Consider the following 19,455-nt stretch of genomic DNA (forward strand, 5'->3'; position numbering starts at 1 on the left):
GAGAGAGAGAGAGAGAGAGAGAGAGAGAGAGAGAGAGAGAGAGAGAGAGAGAGAGAGAATGTCGACTGATTCTCTCTGAGAAAAAGCAATAGCTCCAAGAAAGGCGGCGGCGTCCAGCCTCTCAGTGCCATAGCTGAGCTGAGCCAACTTACTCACACACGAGCGCATCTGTTCGCCATCAGCACTTTCTACTGAGCTCAGTCAGTTGCGACCGTGAGTCAACAGGAGTGGGAAGTGGGAAGTGGGACAGGACTTTTTAAGAGGACTTCTTGAAAACCCAGCTGCAGGATGCTGTGATTTTATATGGTGACCTATATTTGTTGTTTATGCGCGTGTATGGATGGACCAGATGCGTAGAGATTTGTGATCGGGGAAACAAACGAGGAGAAAAACGTTTCTCCTCTGTCTGTAGAAGTTTGCTTTACCACCACTGTTCCGTCTGGATGTGAGCAGCAACTTTGCTTAGCTTGGAAAACGTAGGTTTCTCTGCTGGTTTGGAGGCGCTGTTCCTGTTCGTGAGTTCTGGGATCAATTTGGCTCGCTTATTATTTATTATTGCTCTTTTTTTTCTTTTTTTCTACTGCATCCTATTTGCGTCATGACTTCTAGCTATGCACATGTAATGGACAGGCAAGCAACGATATCAAATCGTTTGGAGAGTTCGATTACATCCAATCTGGAAAACCTTCAAGCCAAAAAGAACTTCTCGGTGAGCCACCTGTTGGACCTGGAGGAGGCCGGGGAAAGGGTTGGGACCCAGGCTGACGAGAGTGTCGGTGAGGCGGGGAGGAATATGCTGGAGTCCCCTGGGCTGACCAGTGGGAGCGACACCACTCAGCAGGAGAGTAAGTGAGAAGTACACTCCAAGTGCAGCCTATACACTCGGGACTGGGGTTGTCATTAACCTTAACGCAGAAATTGGTTATTCGGCTCCATTAGCAAATGCAGGCTACACTCTGAGAATAATAATCCGCATGGTTTGAGGGTTGAACCCATTTTGGTGTGCGCCATCTGTAATTTAAGTGGGACTCTTTGGAGCCACGAATTGTATGACCATGACATAGGCTACTGGAAGCTACTTTAATTTATTTTTATTAAGTCTTGGCCAGCCTTCTTCTGTTGAAACTATCGCGGGCATGGAAGGAATCCTTCGTGACTCGTGGTAATATATCATTTCTGACGGCTACACTAAAAACGGCCATTCATTTACCATTAACACTTTGATGTCAACGAAGTATGGCGATGTTGGTGGATATGGTCAGTAAAATAAGTCAACCTTTACAATAATAAATCAAAACACTACCATTGAGCCGTCCACAACTGCCTAGATGACTTAAAATGGGTCAGGATAGCCTGAACTGTGGTTTGTCTATGACTCTTTTAAAAGGTCGATTGAGGAGACTGAAGTAAACTTGAATAGACCCCAGTAAAAGCAAAATATCACAGCGGTTCTTTCTCACTCAGCCATGCCCGTTGAGAGAGTAAATAAACCCGTCAGGTCCCGGGTGATACGCCCTCAAATCCAGAGTCATTTGGAGAGGTTGACAGAAACGTTAGGGTTTAATGACTGTTATTGTTATTATATGGGTAAATCGGACCTCGAGGAGAGGTGTGTTAGAAACATGGGTAAGGGAAGGCGCGAGGTGATGTCGTTAATTCAAAGCTATTTCGCTTGTCAAACAACGTCAGAATATTTATACATAATCATTTTGTCATAATTATCTGATCTGTCCGCTAGACATGGCTCTGACAATTACGGGATCAAATAACAAAACCTCATTCGATCTGCTTGTCAAGAATAAATATGTTCCATAATTAATCATGTTGGATGTTTGTGTAATGTTTGGACCCGTGTCCAAACTCGTGTTGTGATATTAGGAGGAGCACATAGCTTGGATAATTACCATCAAGCAAAGCCAATAAATAAATCATCGTAGTGAATTCTCTCACTTTGAAAATATATTACCATCAATTTCACACAAGCTTTGACCGATTCCCTAAACGAATTGTGCATGGGGTCACCTCGCAGTAGGCTCGAGACTACTATAATTTGGTTATGGCTTAAATCCACATGATTTATAACCATCTGCTGAAATGCAATGTTTTTCACCCCATTTACCACCTAAAAGCGTTGTTGAAAGTGTGCTAGGTCAGCCTCCAGTGAAGCATCTCTCAATTTTTCAGTAAGAAAACAATAACTGCACTTTTGGCCGAATGTTTTCAGATGATTATGTTTTAAGCCTTCCCATGATAGAAACATGGTTTAAACTAATTCCTATACCAGGGACAAACATTTGTTCCTTGTGCAGAATTAGCATATCGATTTTCAATTAGGCCTAATGTTTTAATTTGTCATTTCGAAATGACACATTAGCCTTTTTGGCAACGAAAAAATTCCGCAAAATAGTATCTAAAAAAAAGAGCCTACGTTGATTATAATATTATGGCAGTCGTGTTGTGAAAATAGTGTATATTTAATTTTTCCAGGCTAAATTTATAAAAAAATATTTTTGAAGGCCATTTTCCATATAATTCATATTAATAACACAACAATAACACAACTAGCCTTTAAGTCCTGTAATGTGGTCTGCTGCTATCCCCTTTTGACCTTGACTTAGAAGTTTTTCTTCTTTCATTATTAGTTTACAACGAAATACCATATTTAAATGAGTGCATTGTAACTTTACAGCATTCACAATTTGGTTTCAGATTAACAATATCCTATGGTTAAGATACGCGAATTAGCACTGGAATTGTGTTCCCAATGTGGACAGTGCGCAATCTGTTTTTTTATTATTAGTCTGTCCGGTTATATTCTTGATATTTGTATATTCCTGATATTAAACATATGTATTTAAAATGTCGAAATGGATAAGATACGGATTTAATATTTTATTTTAGGCCTGCGCTATAGGCTAGCATGCATTCTTATTATGCACATCAAAATAAATGTTGGGGTCTTACTGAGTCTTTCCTAACTTTAGATAAGATAATGTTATTGGTAAAATAAAGAAAAATATTAAGTACAAAATATACTCCATTCTGTTTCACACAATGACATACACAATGCGTGTGTAAAAGTGCAAATGTGTGTGGGTTGTTGCTTTGCAACAAAATTATTATTGCTATGAGATTAGGCCTTCAATGATACACTAGGGCAGTTGTTCGGTGCATTCAGAAAGGCTTAATAATGTCACATTCATCATGGGCTTCCTCTACAATGGATGGGCAAAAATCACATCTCCATGTATTGTGGGAACAGTACATTTTTGTCATTCAGCATGAAATTGCAACTATCTGGCAAAAAAATATGTGTAGGGTTACTTTTTATTAATACATGACTGTAGCAACAGTAGAAATGGCTGTAATGCTCAACACAATAAGATCATAGAAGAGGTCAGGTCATACATCCTCTGAGAAGAGAAATAAAGCAGATATAGTTGCTGATTGAAAAGCCTTTTCTCTCCCTCTCTCATTACACAATATGATGACAACAAACTGGCCATGTTGCCACAAGGGTTGTAGAAAATAGTACACAGTGGACACACTTGATGACAATATGGTGATCTTGACAAAAAATGTGTTTATGTGTACTGTATGCCTGTGTGTGCCTGTATTCAGTATATTATACACAGTCAGAAACATTTATTAAAGTGTCCCTCAACAATGACGCAATCATTTACAATACAAAATACTGAAAAAACCACACATCGTGGACCACTCAAATAGAGTTTTGACACACTAAAAACAATCATAGTCAAAACATGGTAGTGTGTTTGTCTGTGTGAACATGTATGTGTATACATTTCATAAACAAACGTTTATCAAAAAAATATATATTCGGAGCAGGCAGCAAACAGTGAGTGGACATTTACTTTTTTCTCTATATTTAGATGATAGTTAATCCTGTGCCAGTGCAAAGTTGGATGTCTACAGTTCTTTTCTTATTTCCTGCATCTGACCATGTTGTTGTTGTTGTGTTGTAGATGAGCAGCTGAATGCGGAGGAGAAGAAGAAGAGGAAACAGAGGAGGAACAGAACTACATTCAACAGCAGCCAGCTACAGGCTCTGGAGAGAGTGTTTGAGAGGACACACTACCCTGACGCCTTCGTCAGAGAGGACCTGGCACGCAGGGTCAACCTCACAGAGGCACGGGTGCAGGTAGGACTATAGTAAGCGATTTTGTATGTGTGCATGCCGTTTTTGTAAGGGTGGCCCCATCGGGGATAGAACCCACAGCTTTGGTGTTGCAAGTGCCATGCTCTACCAACTGAGCCACAGAGGACCACAACACCCCAGTAGTCAACACTGTAATCCTAACAGCGTCAGGTGACTGTGGGTCCTTATGTTATCTCATCATAAGAAAGACTCCTCAGCATAATCCTAATAGGTGATCCCCAGGCACTTAGGCTCCTGTGTTATCTCATTATGGAAACTAATAGGACCAATAGGACATTGAAGGCTATTTATGTAAATCGGACCAGATAATGTATGATACCTATACATTGTTCAATGATCTCAGGTAGATATTGATGGTACAGTTGTGTATGTGTGGGTGTGTGTGTTTGTGTGTGTGAGAGAGAGAGAGAGAGAGGGAGGGAGGGAGAGAGAGAGAAGGAGAGAGAGAGCGAACACATCTGCGATTAATGCGTACCAGAGTGAGATGCAGAAATCCTTTGATAAAAGAGACTTCGGGCTCATTCCTGAGGCAGTGCGTAAGCAGATCCTATGCCTCCAAGAGCCTCAGCGCTCCCAAAGCGTTAAATAATGGATTTGATTTCAGAGTGTGGAACGCCATTATTAGTAACCCCAGTAAGGCCCTTGATCTACTAATAAAGGAGGCGTGTGGCAGTGTGTGTGTGTGTGTGTGTGTGTGTGAAAGAGTGTGTGTGTGCGTGATGAACAAAACGTGTGTGTGTGTGTGGTTGAGTATCACAGGCTCGAAGCACTGTGAGAAAGTTTGGTTGTTGAAGGGACAGTATTTGTTCATCATGCTGAGAGATACGGCTGAGTGTTACATTATCTATAGATATGAACGAAGGTTTGAAAAATTGCCATTTCGAACATGCATGTAAACCAATTTTACACATTGTAAAAAATATAACATGGATGTCATGGAGAAGTAGTTAATATCATTACATTTAGGAGCTAGATATGATATAAGTTCTAAAATACCTTATAAAGATATGCGTGACAATTTACATAGATGTATATCGTAAAGGATTTATAAAAGGTATTCAAATATGTTTATTTACTGTAAATTATACATCTATAATTATTGTAATTATCAATTGGACTGCTTTCATTCGAGGATCCATTGCAGATTAATTCCTTGAGTGAGAATGTTCGCTCACATTCTGCTGTTTTTCTCCAGGTGTGGTTTCAGAACAGAAGGGCAAAGTTTCGTCGGAATGAGCGTGCCATGTTGGCCAGCAAGAACGCCTCACTCCTCAAGTCCTACTCCGGGGACGTCACGGCCGTGGAGCAGCCCATCGTACCCCGTCCTGCCCCCCGCCCAAATGATTACCTGTCCTGGGGCAGTGCCTCTCCTTACAGGTAGACCCTCTCGCCCCTGTCCTGACCCCCCTACGTCCTCCCTACACACCCCAGGCTCCCTCTCTTGCCCTACCCACCCCATCCTCCAATAACCACATCTAACCTTACCACCCCTTCCTAAACCCCACCCCTAACCTCCAACCCCAAACCTTCCATAACACCCCACCATCCCTTATCCCTTATCTCCAACCCCCTTTCCCCTCACTAACACCCCACGACCCCTACCCTCCAACCCCATCTCCCTTCCATAATACCCCACTGCTGTCTGTTGTTGTTTCATTTCTTCCCTTTACATCTCACCTCCTCCACCTCCTCCTCCTCCTCCACCTCCTCCACCTCCTCCTCCTTCTCCTCCTCCTCCTCCTTCTCCTCCTCCTCATCTCAGCTGTACACACTCCTCATATTTACACTAACCCCTACAGATCCCTCTTTTGGTCCGCCTGCCGCCTGGATCCAAGGGAACTGTCACTGTATTCAACCTTGGCTTTGATAAACAATAGTCAGGTTTAGTTTATAATGTGTTTTGTTTTGGGGATTTGTGTTATAAGTAATGTTAGAAAAGCATGGCCTTGTTTATCACAGTTTCAGTGGTAAAATTCAGTCAGCCCCCCACCCCTCTCTTTATCTCTCTCTCTTTCTCTCCTCTCTCTCTCCTCTCTCTCTCTCATTTTATTTTCTCCAGTTCTACACTCTCTCCAAGGACTTTCCTTATACTTTAATGATACCCTGTCCGTAACAGTTGCTATCGCAGACCTATATTTCCAAACCATTATGCATGAATGTTTTGTATAATCTATGGTGGCAATGCACAATATAGATCTAGTCCTATTTCTAGATCTATAGAGTATCTGTAAAAAGGTCAGTCTTTCTCTCTTTCTTTTTCTTCCTTCTCTCAATTCTTGTTGACACAAGGGATGGGGCGAGATCCAATGACCCTCATGAGGAGGTGATAATCTGAAAACAAACCGTATTAAATCCACTGTTGACCCTTGCGACCTTCTCTGCAATACAATACCAAATAATGAACATTAGAGCAACAGCAGGCTCCACTGGGCAGGATTTTTTGTGACTCTGGTTACATTGGTTGTGATTTACGGTAATCCCCCCCTTATGAAACTCAGTATAAAATGTTTGACTCGGTTGCTACAGCCAAAAGCTCCATTCTCCAATTGGACCTCAGTGGGGAACACTTTCTGGCCTGGCTGAATGCACTAGTGGATAGTCACATGACCAGAAGTAATACCAGTGAATAATATCACACTAATGTGGTCGTGCTAACACATACGTTTAAACACCATTTATATATTCTTATTAAGCTGGTACCCAATGCCGGAGGGAGGGCCAATGCGAGTACCACAGAAAATGCTGCCCTCAGAAAGCAAGTACTCTTTCACTTTACTACATGTGGTTCTATTATTTTTTAAGTCTTCATATTTTTTAAAAACATTGCCATCATTAAAAACACTGCCAACATCTTGACTTTCAAAGCCATGAACAATTAAACACATTTTATGTTTTTCCTCATTATGAGTTTTGTGATGTTAAAATCGATGCTATTTTAGTTGAACTCATACTGCCATGTTGGCTCGATCGCCATTGGTTACAGTTCTATCTGACCTTTTCCCTCTGTACCGTTCTCTCCTCCAGTACCATGGCAACCTACCCCCCCACATGCTCCAACCCCAATACATCCCAGGGAATGAACATGGCTAACAGCATCGCCAACCTGCGGCTCAAAGCCAAGGAGTACAGCTTGAACCAGGTGCCCACGGTCAACTGAGGAGAGAGGGGGGAGAGAGAGGCTTCACGGTGGGGGTGGGGGCAGGAGCAGGGACCCCCTCTCTCTCTCTCTCACGTCTGTCCCACACAGAAAGACAGTCAGACCCCAGCCTGGCCCCCACAGTGATGATCAAGATCTGACCGCCCACCATGGAATTTTAGCTTGAAGTCTCCTCTCGCTCCAGAGCGTCGCCGCTATAGTGATGGACATGCTTCCTATACTGTCCTCATACCTGAAGCATCAGATGAGAAAGCAAGCGACGCGGGGGAAATCTGAGAGGCTGTTTCTGTGAGCTGCCTCTCTCCTGTCCTGAGCATCGCTGAACTGACGCTGTCTGTACCTTCCAATGACACCAAAGACACCGATACTGGGAGTGGATGCTGTAGTAGAAACTGACCGTTTTTATTATTTCTTTCAGTTTGGTGTTGACTGAATGAAAGGCTAATTTCCAAAGATATCAATGGAGAGGTGTTCTCTCAGACCCTGACAAAATACATCTGACTGTCAGTGTCCATCTATAGTTTGACTCACAGTGCCTTGCTAGGGGTGAGAAGGAGAAACCAGTATGGGCTACTTTTCAAATGGAATGTCTTTTTATAATAGAGCTGATCAATAGGATTATAACACCAGAATGGGATGAGCAACTTTCTGATCAACAACAACAACAAACAACAACAAGGACATATCCATGCAAATTGGGAGGTTGCAAACATTTATACATTTAAAGAATTTTAGTTTTCACATATCTTTCTATTTTATGCCACTGACAAGCAAACGTTCATTTCGACGCATTTTGATTCATGTAATGGTTCACTATACCGGAAAGGCTAATGTAACCTATTTCTGAATCCAAGACTATAGTTTCTCTTAATCTTGGTATGATATCCTTTATTTGTAACAGATAATCATGTACATGAATAAAATACATTTCAAGCAAAGTAATGCCACTGTTGGGTTGATATCCATGATATCTACATGAGATATAAAGTATTTAAATGGTTATAAAGATGTGGTCGCTTTTAAAATAATTTTACATTTTATAATGTTATTTTCAGAATACAATGTTTTATGAGCTATTGAGTAACCAAAGTGAGTCATATCAACTGTTTACGATGGTGAATTTGATCTTTGTATGACTCAAGAGAGGACTTATCCAAAGAGGACTTATCCACAGAGAACCCTCATACTTTAAAATAACCGTAACAGCAAGTCTAATTTACATTCGACCACTGCAACAGAGGCCATTTCAAACATTGGCTTTGTTTAAGAGAAAGAGTACCTTTATAGTAGTGGCTGTTTGGAGAGAAAATTGGGTTTTGGATGTTGTGCAAAGTCCTCTTAAAAGTGTTTTATAACCCGGAGACAGACTTCTGCTTCAGAATAATGCTACTCTCCAAACCTCAAGCTGTTCCCGATCTGCTGATTACTACAAACTGAAATATTCCATCTTTAAAAAGCGGATATTTATGAGGAGGGAAATCCTCTCTCTAATACTGGGTGCCCAGTGGCCTCGTTGTGCTCAGCGGCTGTCACCGAGAGGTGTTTCTACTCACTGGCCCTTTATTACCTGTTGTAAACAAACACAAGATGACTTAACTTGATGCTGAACATCCTGCCGTAAAACTGCTGATGTTTGACATCTCAGCTGTGCGGTCCAAGCCTTTTCCCACCTTGTCCTTACTACACCTTGGTGTGTATGAGAAAGTTATTATTTTCAGGGAGTGTTAGGGTTTGCGTTTGGCTGTATTGGTTTTTTAGTACTAGGTGTCAGGGGTGCATGGCCGTGGCATGTCCGTACACCAAAGTGGCGCCCTGGCTCACCTTTCACGGCCAGGACAGGCTGACCTGAAGTGATTCCAGATGTTCAGCCCTCTCTAACCCGCGCCCCCTGTACCCCTCGTCGCCTTTCGTCCTCCGCACCCCTCGCCCCAGGCCCTGGCCACTACATCAGGCCTAACAACGTCCCCTCGGATGGGCGTCTCTCTCTACACCCGCGCAGATGACATACAAGCAGCTCCCCCCTCCTCCCTCCTCCACTCCCCCCCTCAGCTCCACATCTGGAGCCCATTACAGAGGAGACAGTCAGAGAGAGGGGGGGAGAGACAGTCTGTGTATGTGTGTGTGTGTGTGTGTATGTGTGTGTGTGTGTGAGAGAGGGAGAGAGAGAGCAAGAGGGAGTAAGAGAGCGAGGGTGTACCATCCCCTTCAGCCTTCATACATTACTCTATATCTACTCTTCTTCACTTTCTTTCTCTCATTATCAGTCTTTCTCTTTTCTGTCTCTGTCCTTTCGATCTCCTTCCTTCTGTTTCCCCTTCTCTCGCTGTTTCCCTCTTGTCTCTTCCCATGACCGTCCACATTCTTTGTCCTACTGTCACTGCTATATGATCACAGATCTTATATTAATGAGAGGTTTTGGATTGGGCTTTGCACAGAAAACTCCCGAGCTGAAGAGGTTGAGTGGAATAAGGCACAGCTGTTAACAGTGTGTGGTTCGGGTGAACAACCAAAAGAATGTCCTGAGTTGTGGAGATTCCACACAGTGAGAGTCTAGTTGACTGAGAGAATCCAGTGTTTGTGTGATTAAGTCAGTTGAACTATATGGTCTCTTAAATACAGATGTACCAGCCATAGGATAAACAAAGCACTGTAATAGCCTAGCCTACAGTCAACTATCATTATGAACATAATCAATTGACCTTAGAGCCATTTCAATTTACTTAATGGTAGGCTATGTCACACATTTGTTCATCTGAATTTTAAAATGAGTACATTTTAAAATCATAAATACTCATTCACCATGTTTGGATATCAAACTAATTTATGTTAGCTAGGCCTAGTGTGTGTAGCCTGGGCCTGAAAACAGGAAGCTTATATAGACTAAATGCCACATAAATGTCAATTTTCTTGCAACACATCCTAAAGATCAACCCCATTCTTTCTTCTCTCAAAGAAAGCTAATTATTATGAGATAAACATTTTGGGTCGTGTAAACCGACTGTTGTGGCATGGTTGGTAGTGGATGAATTAGCATTTTAATTTCCTCAGCCCCAGAGACGCGAGAGGCCGCCGGGTACCGACCAAAACAACAATTATGGTGACTGACATGACGTGTGTTCTGAGACATCGTCACCATATAATCACAGTCAGATTTCCTCTGCGTACAATACATATTCCCATTGCACAGCCAAACTATTTACAGAATATGAATAGAATTTGATTGAGGGGTTTGGCTCGAGAGACTCCGAGGGGAACACAGGCTCAGGTTTGGCTCAGAACATGGAAGCTTTTATCATGCGCGGGAACAAGGAGCTGGGAAGGAACGTGCATCGCTGAGAGTGAGCTGCATGACCCCTACAACCCCGAAAAATACCCAAGCCGCATATCTTTCCTAACCCTTAGGCCTACATTTAATTTTTTGTTTCATGAATCTTAAATTCATGTTGTAAAAATGGCTACACTGTAATCTACCTAATACTCCATAGGCACTTTTCACGCCACCGGAAATGACACACTTCAGTCAAAATGCATTTGTTTTCAAGGTCAGTTTGTACTTCAGATTTCAAAGGTTGACTAAACCAATCTAATATCAAAGATAGTGATATTATTTTTCTGATCGACTGATGAATAACTAAAGCATGTAGCCTAATCAGAAGAGATGACAAAAGTCAGATTTTTTCAGATTGAATCTAGAAAGAGAAGGCCTATACGATGCAGGCCTAGCACAATGGGCAGGCTTCTTGGACCCTTGTTCTCTTGAAGATTGCCTATTCCTTGGGAAACAACAACTATCAACCACTCTAGTCATCAACAGGTAAATGGACGCGCTATTAGAAAGTTTGTGATGGTTTCAACGAACTACTAAGTGACTAGCCGCCATCTTGCATAGACCGGGACCCAACAGGTAATACAGGCCTACAAAAGTAGCTCACCTCACCTGCCTGAACTCTTGCCCAGATAACCAGCTCTCTTCTTCCCTCTGCTGGCTGCTACCTCTCCATGCAGTAATGTCACTGCTGGTCAAGAGGGCCACTGAGTCAACCTGACAGATAGCATGTTGTTACAGTAGGCTACATACAGTATGCGTACTGAGCATACACTCATAAAATGAATTATATACATCTTACTTTGTGTAAAGTTAGTTGTAATTATTACGAACATTTATGACTTGTTCGGATGAAGAATTGTGTAAAGGATAAGTTACATAGCGATCTAACTAGATAGGCTGTGAACATAATTTCAAGCTAACTGTCAATGAAATATTTCTGAAAAACAGTCCAGTATCTGTGGCATTAAAAATGTCTGTAGTGTATATAGTTTATAGTTGAGGGGAAACGTTCAAGAAGTAGCAATAGGCATAGCCTATACGCAGTCTCCGCACCTAACTCAGTCGGGGTTTCAACTTACTGTTTAGAGTAAAACATTTGGTAGTGCATCAGGAGTTTTCCGCTTATGTCAGTCACTCAATTACGCTACATCAGCTAAAATGTTTTGGATTGCTAGGTAAGGTAGTCTAGCCAGCTATCTACACCTTGTAGTAGGCCTAATCATTACCAAATTACTGACCGGGCACGCAGGGCATGTGCTCAGGGACCCCCATTCATTTTGTTAGTCACTCTCACACAGATATCATGTGGATATGGCATAAATTATGGCAAAATGTGTAGAACTACAGAAAATGTGCTTTAAAACTGCAACACTTTCTCTAAACCCATGGATTATTTTATTTTATTGCAGGAAATTAACTTTAACACTGCAACAATTACTTTTAACAATTTACACTGAACATTTTTACAAGAACACATTTACTGTAAGAACTGTGCAGATGTAAAGTTTGGTAACAGCATTTCGGTAAAATCTCCCTCCGTTTTTTATGTGACCACGTTTTCCAAAACTCTGTTAAATATCTGCTCCAAATTAAGATTCAAAGATGTCTGCAGAAGGAATGGAGTGTCAGCCATGACATGGCACCTTGACTTTGAACAAAATCTATTTGGTTATTGAACAACAGTAAGTGAAGTGGATTTACACCTGGTAACGGAATTGCGGTAATGGAATTTCATCATGGGTTCCTGATCTGTACTAGTGTCACGACTTCCTCCGAAGCTGCCTCCGCTCCTTGTTCGGGCAGGCTTCGGCGTTCGTCGTCACCGGCCTTCTAGCCACTGCCGCTCCTCATCTCATCATTCCATTTGTTTTGTCTTGTTTATTACACACACCTGGTTCATATCCCCTCATCAGTACCTGTATACGTGTTCCCTCTGCCCCCTTGTCTTTGTATGTGATTGTTTATTGTGGAGGAGAGAGAAGCTCGGTGGAGCTCCGTGTATTTTGTATCGCCAGGAATATTCCCTGTGTGCCTTGTATTTTCCAGTGCGCCTGTTTTGCACACTGGAGTGTTTTTACGCATTTCTGCGTAACTCTGTGGTTCAGAATAAATCCTGTTACTCTGTGATTTACCCTCCTGCGCCTGACTCCTTCAAAATCACAACTATGGATATGAATGTCAATCTCTTCATGGTGATGTATCCTAAATAGGTACACAAAGATTGCCTCTAGATTGTAAACTGACATGGTCAAAACATATTGATGCAATGGTAGCTAAGATGGGGAGAGGTAGCTAAGATGGGGAGAGGTATGTCCGTGATAAAGCGCTGCTCTGCTTTCTTGACATCACAATCAACAAAACAAGTCCTACAGGCCCTAGTTTTATCGCACCTGAACTACTGCCCAGTCATATGGTCAAGTGCTGCAAAGAGGGACATAGGCAAATTACAGTTGGCCCCAGAAAAGAGCAGCACAACTGGCCCTTAAATGTACACGAAAAGCTAACATCAATAACATGCATGTCAATCTCTCCTGGCTCAAAGTAGAGGAGATATTGACTGCATCACTACTTGCCTTTGTGAGAGGTATTGACGTGCATGTTATTGATGTTAGCTTTTCGTGTACATTTAAGGGCCAGTTCTGCTCTTTCTGACACGCACACAAACACACACACATACGCACACACACTCTAACACACACACTCTACACACACACATTTTAAGATTGTAATATTGTAATATTGTTGTATTGTAGTATTGCAGAATTTATATTGTACATTTGTTATAATAGAGTAATAATCTGATTTCAAGTTTCAAGTTTTAATGTAACGTGCACAAGTACAGTGAAATGCCTTTCTTACAAGCCCTAAACCCAATAATGTCTCGTATGATGTATTGTTTGATTCATAATGTGTTATGTAATTGTTTTAATCCTGTTTGGACCCCAGGAACAGTAGCTAATGCCTTCGCAGCAGCTAATGGGGATCCTAATAAATACTAAATACTAAGGTAGAAATATGCAATATCTTCCTTTGCATATTTGGGTATTATTCTACACACTGGATATTGTTTTAATGAGCTCCGCCCCCAAACAAGACCAAATTTGGCTGGCCCCAAACGGACCAAATCTGAACCAATCATAGATGTCTATGTTTCACAAGTTTGGACATCAAAGTGCAGCACAGTAGAGCTCAGTAGAGTACAGTTCAGTACAGTACAGTAGAGTACAATAAAGTACAGCAGAGTACAGTACAGTAGAGTACAGTACAATACAGTACATTATAGTGTACTCCACTCTAGTGTGCTCTACTGTGTACTGTACTGAACTCTACTCTACAGTACAGGACTGTATTGAACTGTACCGTACTGAACTATACTTTACTCAACTTTTATTTTTTACTTTACTTTACTGTAATCTATTTTGCTCTAGTGTACTGCACACGCTCCAAACTTGTGAAACATAAACGTCTATGATTGGTTCAGATTTGGTCTGGTCCGCAATGGACCAGATGTGAACCAATCATGGACGTCTATTTTTGGCAAAATCAAGGCCGGTCCGGACCAAAAATCCACATCTGTGGATGCTGAAATTAAAGCCAGTCCGGACCGTACCAAAATACGACGTCTGTGTACGTTGAAATCAAGGCCGGGGCGACTGACCAAATTTCAACTATGTCGATGTGGGTAAGGATGTTGGTTATTGTAAATGGAATGGAAAGCTCATATGTAAGTGTCAGTACGAGTGTCTGTACGAGCCGGGAGAGAGAGAGAGAGAGAGAGGTAGAGAGAGAGAGGTAGAGAGAGAGGGAGAGAGAGGGAGAGAGAGACAGAGAGAGAGAGAGAGGTAGAGAGAGAGGGAGAGAGAGAGGTAGAGAGAGAGAGTTAGAGAGAGAGGGAGAGGTTGTCCAGACTGTTTTCACACTTGTTTTGAGCACCAGATGACAGAAATAGAAAGAAAACAGTTACAGTATGAGCTGAACATAACAGTATGCCAGTGGAAGGGAGGACTGTAGCAGATGAGCCAACTGTGGTTTGTGATTACTATGATTTACCTTTGTAGCCAATTCAAATGCAGTTATTCTGTTGCAACTTTGGTAACATAATTCATAGTTTTAATCACTTAATAATTCCTAAACCAAATAGATATCAGTAGAAACACAAAGACTAATTGGTAGGTCTACCTATAATTTTTAATTCTGTGAACTTTCATTATCCTCCCTCCTCATGAGGGAGAGAAACTAGAAAATATCTTAAAGATATGTTGGTTTTTGGTAATGGAATTTCAAGGAACAGGGCATTGTTTCTCAAACTTTCACAAAGCATTTTTTTCTTTTTACAAAATTACATGTAAGTGTTGATATTAGTTGGCAGGGGTCTTTACTTCCACATTATTGTGTTTTGATGTATTTCTAATACTTTTTAAACGCCCACAGAAGTAGAAATCCACTTTTTCGAGCTGAAAGAGATGGCCAGAGCTTACCCATGATGTCGCACAACGATTTTGGTCAATTTGGGCTTAAAGTGACAAATCCGAACTGCCCACTTCGTGCAAAGCCATGTGAATGCGGTGTCTTTTCGTATAATATGACATACAAATTATTTTCAGCCTACATTTTGTGTCAGGGCTGGGATTTATTTCAATGTTACCACCTACCAGCATTTATTAATCAGAAACAGCTGCAAGTTATTCCTCTTAGTGACTGGGATAAGCCAAACAGCCTTGTGTCCACTTGGCCGCCTGAGGTATGGAGCAAATAAAAATAGGGGGTGCAAATGTACAGTATGTTTTTGCACCTGCACTTTTTGTTACCCGAAAATTACCATAATCCATTGGATAATTTGTCAATGTTCACTTCTTTTTGAGCTAGTCTGTATAAAACTATATACAGTTGAAGTCGGAAGTTTGTCACGGTTTCGGCCGAGGCTGCCTCTCTTCCTTGCTCGGGCAGGCTTCGGCGGTCGTCGTCTCCGGAGTACTAGCTGCCACCGTTGTATGTTTCGATGTTCGTTTGGTTTTGTCTTGATGTTGTACACCTGTTATCGTTTAGCGTTCATTATTGTCCTATAAGTTCTCGTTGTGTTTGTCAGGTGTTGTGTGTGATTGCGCTACTGTTGGTTGTCTGTGCTTCGTTGTTTCCTCTGTTTGGAGAGGGTTCTCGCACGTGTTAGTGCGCATTTTGTTTTACGCCTGTGTGCGTATTTACTCGCCTCCGGGCTTTTTGGCTCGTGTTCTAAGTGATTGTTCACTAAAGTCTTTTGGACTAAGTTTCTGCGTCCTGCGCCTGATTCCTGCACCACACCCACCTACAGCACCCACTGACAAAGTTTATATACACCTTAGCCAAATACATTTAAACTCAGTTTTTCACAATTCCTGACATTTAATCCTAGTAAAATTCCCAGTCTTAGGTTAGTTAGGATCACCACTTTATTTTAAGAATATAAATGTCAGAATAATAGTAGAGAGAATGATTTATTTCAGCTTTTATTTATTTCATCACATTCCCAGTGGGTCAGAACTATTTGGTAGTATTGCCTTTAAATTGTTTAACTTGGGTCAAACGTTTCGGGTAGCCTTCCACAAGCTTCCCACAATAACTTGGGTGAATTTTGGCCCATTCCTCCTGACCGAGCTAGTGTAACTGAGTCATGTTTGTAGGCCTCCTTGCTCGCACACGCTTTTTCAGTTCTGCCCACAAATGTTCTATAGGATTGAGGTCAGGGCTTTGTGATGGCCACTCCAATACCTTGTCTTTGTTATCCTTAAGCCATTTTGCCACGACTTTGGAAGTATGCTTGGGGTCATTGTCAATTTGGAAGACCCATTTGCAACCAAGCTTTAACTTCCTGACTGATGTCTTGAGATGTTGCTTCAATATATCCACATAATTTTCCTTCCAAATGATGCCATCTATTTTGTGAAGTGCACCAGTCCCTCCTGCAGCAAAGCACCCCCACATCGTGATGCTGCCACCCCCGTGCTTCATGGTTGGGATGGAGTTCTTCGGCTTGCAAGCCTTCCCCTTTTTTCCTCCAAACATAACGATGGTCATTATGGCCAAACAGTTCTATTTTTGTTTCATCAGACCAGAGGACATTTCTCCAAAAAGTACGATCCTTGTCCCCATGTGCAGTTGCAAACCATAGTCTGGTTTTTTAATGCCGGTTTTGGAGCAGTGGCTTCTTCCTTGCTGAGCGGCCTTTCAGGTTATGTCGATATAGGACTTGTTTTACTGTGGATATAGATACTTTTGTACCTGTTTCCTCCAGCATCTTCACAAGATCCTTTGCTGTTGTTCTGGGATTGATTTGCACTTTTCGCACCAAATTACGTTGATCTGTAGGAGACAGAACGCGTCTCCTTCCTGAGCGGTATGACGGCTGCGTGGTCCCATGGTGTTTATACTTGCCTACTATTGTTTGTACAGATGAACGTGGTACCTTCAGGCGTTTGGAAATTGCTCCCAAGGATGAACCAGACTTGTGGAGGGGGTAGCATTTGCAAAGTCATCAACTGCTATTCTTTCAATTCAACCCAGAATTAAGCAGCAATTGGGGTTAAGTGCCTTGCTCACAGTGGTGTGTATTCATGGATGCCAAGGGAAGCCACACTTCCCCCCAAAATTGACAAAAATATATATATATATATATTTGTGTTTTCCTAATTTTCCTTTAATTCGCAAGAGGCTGAATGTATCTCAACAAAGAAAGCATCCGAGAGAGCGAAACAGCGCCCCTCTGTCTCTGTATGTGTAGGCCATATATCTGATTCTGTCTGGTCATGAAGAGTATGACATTGTTGCCACCCATAGAATTGAATGCAAGGGAAACCAGCGAGCATTTGGCCTCCCTTAATAAAAAAAAGTATAAAATAATAGCCAATCAGCGTTGAGCTAAACTGAGTGCGCTCATCTGTGAATGGTCCTGGCGCCCCAAAAAAAATGTCATGGGGAAGCCAGTTTGGATTTGGCTTCTCTCCTATCACATCACATCAAGATAAATACGTCATTGACAGAAGCAACTTGAATTGTTGCATTTTGTTGTATTGTTGTCCTCCGGTGGCTAGTTAGCTAAAATTGGCCATTTCCTAAATTAGCCATGGATGGAGATAGGGAATTGGACTTGTGGTTTTACTTAATTCTCCGTACTGGCCAATGATTAATATATGAAAAATATATGCCTTAATTTATAAAAAATATAGACTCCTTCATTTGACACCAGCTTTGACATGCTCCTATGAATTTCACATCTTGGTGCTCATGGGTCCTTTAACATGGAAATACCCAATAGGAAACTGATCTACTTTCCAACAGTCTTAGAATAGACTTATTAACAGATCATTCTCACATTATTGGCTTCATGTTAGTCCATTGGGCGATTCCACGTCAGGAAGGCCCAAAAATATCTTGGGTATCTCAGATTGTTCGGGCAATTCTCACTTAGGAACTCAATTGGGAGGAAGAATGTTTGATATGCATTTTACATTTTATCACACCATTGTTTTGAAAATCATGATGAAAGTGAAAAATGTAGGCCCTTTTTAGACCTACACATGTTTCCTGTAAGACCCTATGATATGTGTATGATACAGACAACATCTTGATGTCATTATACTCCTTATAGTGTGCTCTAAAATAAGGAGTATGTCTAGATTACGAAAAAAATGCACATTAACTCTGGAAATTGGACATGTTTGAAGAGTATATTGTTCCAAACAATATGTCTAAAAAAGGGTACTTTTCAGATATTTATATTAATATTTTTTATGATAAATAAATTAATATGACTTTTTTTTTCTTCTTCAGAATGTAGACATACTACATATTTTAGAGTACACTATAAGGAGTATAATGACAGCAAGATGTCTGTATCATGTATGGTTCATGGATCATAGGGTCTTACAAGAGGCATGTGTAGGTCTAAAAAAGGGCCTAAAATGGCCACTTTCATCATGATTTTCTCAAAAATGCTTTGTGATACAAATGTACAAAGAATATCAAACATCCTTCCTCCCGGTTTATACGTGATAATTGCCAGAACAACCTAACATACCAAAAATAGTTTTGGGACTTTCTGCTGTGGAATGGCCCTATTCCTAACCGAGGTGTGAGGAGAAAATCTAGCGTTTTATAGTAGATCCCTAATCTACTATACTGACCAGTTGTATCCAATCAGAAAGAGACACATTACCAGGGTAGGATTAGATCTACATAGCTGTTCTCTATGATCTGTGTGTTTGATCATTGTCTCACTCAGACAGTGAGTATTTCTTCCTCTTTCTTTGAAGGCAGTTTTAGTTTTCAGTAATAGTTTAGGTTCTTCTGGGTTTTGTGTTTGTGAAGCCCTTGGTATAAATGGGGGCAATCTCTGAAATAAATATAATTGTCACATCTTGTGCCAGAGAAATTCCCTTTCCAAACGAGCAATTTGGAGCCTACGCCTGCCATGGAAAATCTGCCTTCAATTTGCCACTCTGACGGCTTTGCATGCACTCTCACTCTCCGCCTCTCTCTTTTGCTCATACAAACATAATGTAGGGGCTCACAGGCATACAGTGATAAGCACTCACAATCTGTTTCTCTCTCTTTCTTTTTCTCTCTCTCTTTCTCACACACACACACACACACACACACACACACACACACACACACACACACACACACACACACACTGCTCGATTAAGCTGGCCTACACCAGCAAGTGGACCCCAGAGTTATTTTTTCTCTCAATTATTCATTTAGTATAAGTGGCAGGCTCATTAAGAAATGCTTTTATTATCTTTATTAGACACG

The 19,455-nt window shown here is 41.4% G+C and overlaps 1 protein-coding gene across 2 annotated transcripts; it reads left to right on the forward strand.

The window, feature by feature from the left end:
* LOC121540423 (paired mesoderm homeobox protein 1) lies at positions 1 to 8,279 on the forward strand. Of its 2 annotated transcripts, XM_041849281.2 has the most exons (5): positions 1 to 845; positions 3,987 to 4,162; positions 5,376 to 5,557; positions 6,874 to 6,935; positions 7,205 to 8,279. In XM_041849281.2, exons 1-5 carry the CDS (start codon positions 599 to 601, stop codon positions 7,258 to 7,260), a joined length of 723 nt encoding a protein of 240 aa, XP_041705215.1. In that variant the 5' UTR covers positions 1 to 598; the 3' UTR covers positions 7,261 to 8,279. The 2 variants fall into 2 exon arrangements, with proteins under 2 accessions (XP_041705215.1, XP_041705214.1); XM_041849280.2 differs by lacking the exon at positions 6,874 to 6,935 and having other exon boundaries at positions 3 to 845.
* The last annotated feature ends 11,176 nt before the right edge of the window (positions 8,280 to 19,455 follow it).

Source organism: Coregonus clupeaformis, chromosome 26, assembly GCF_020615455.1.
Source record: "Coregonus clupeaformis isolate EN_2021a chromosome 26, ASM2061545v1, whole genome shotgun sequence".
Classification (NCBI taxonomy): Eukaryota; Metazoa; Chordata; class Actinopteri; order Salmoniformes; family Salmonidae; genus Coregonus; species Coregonus clupeaformis.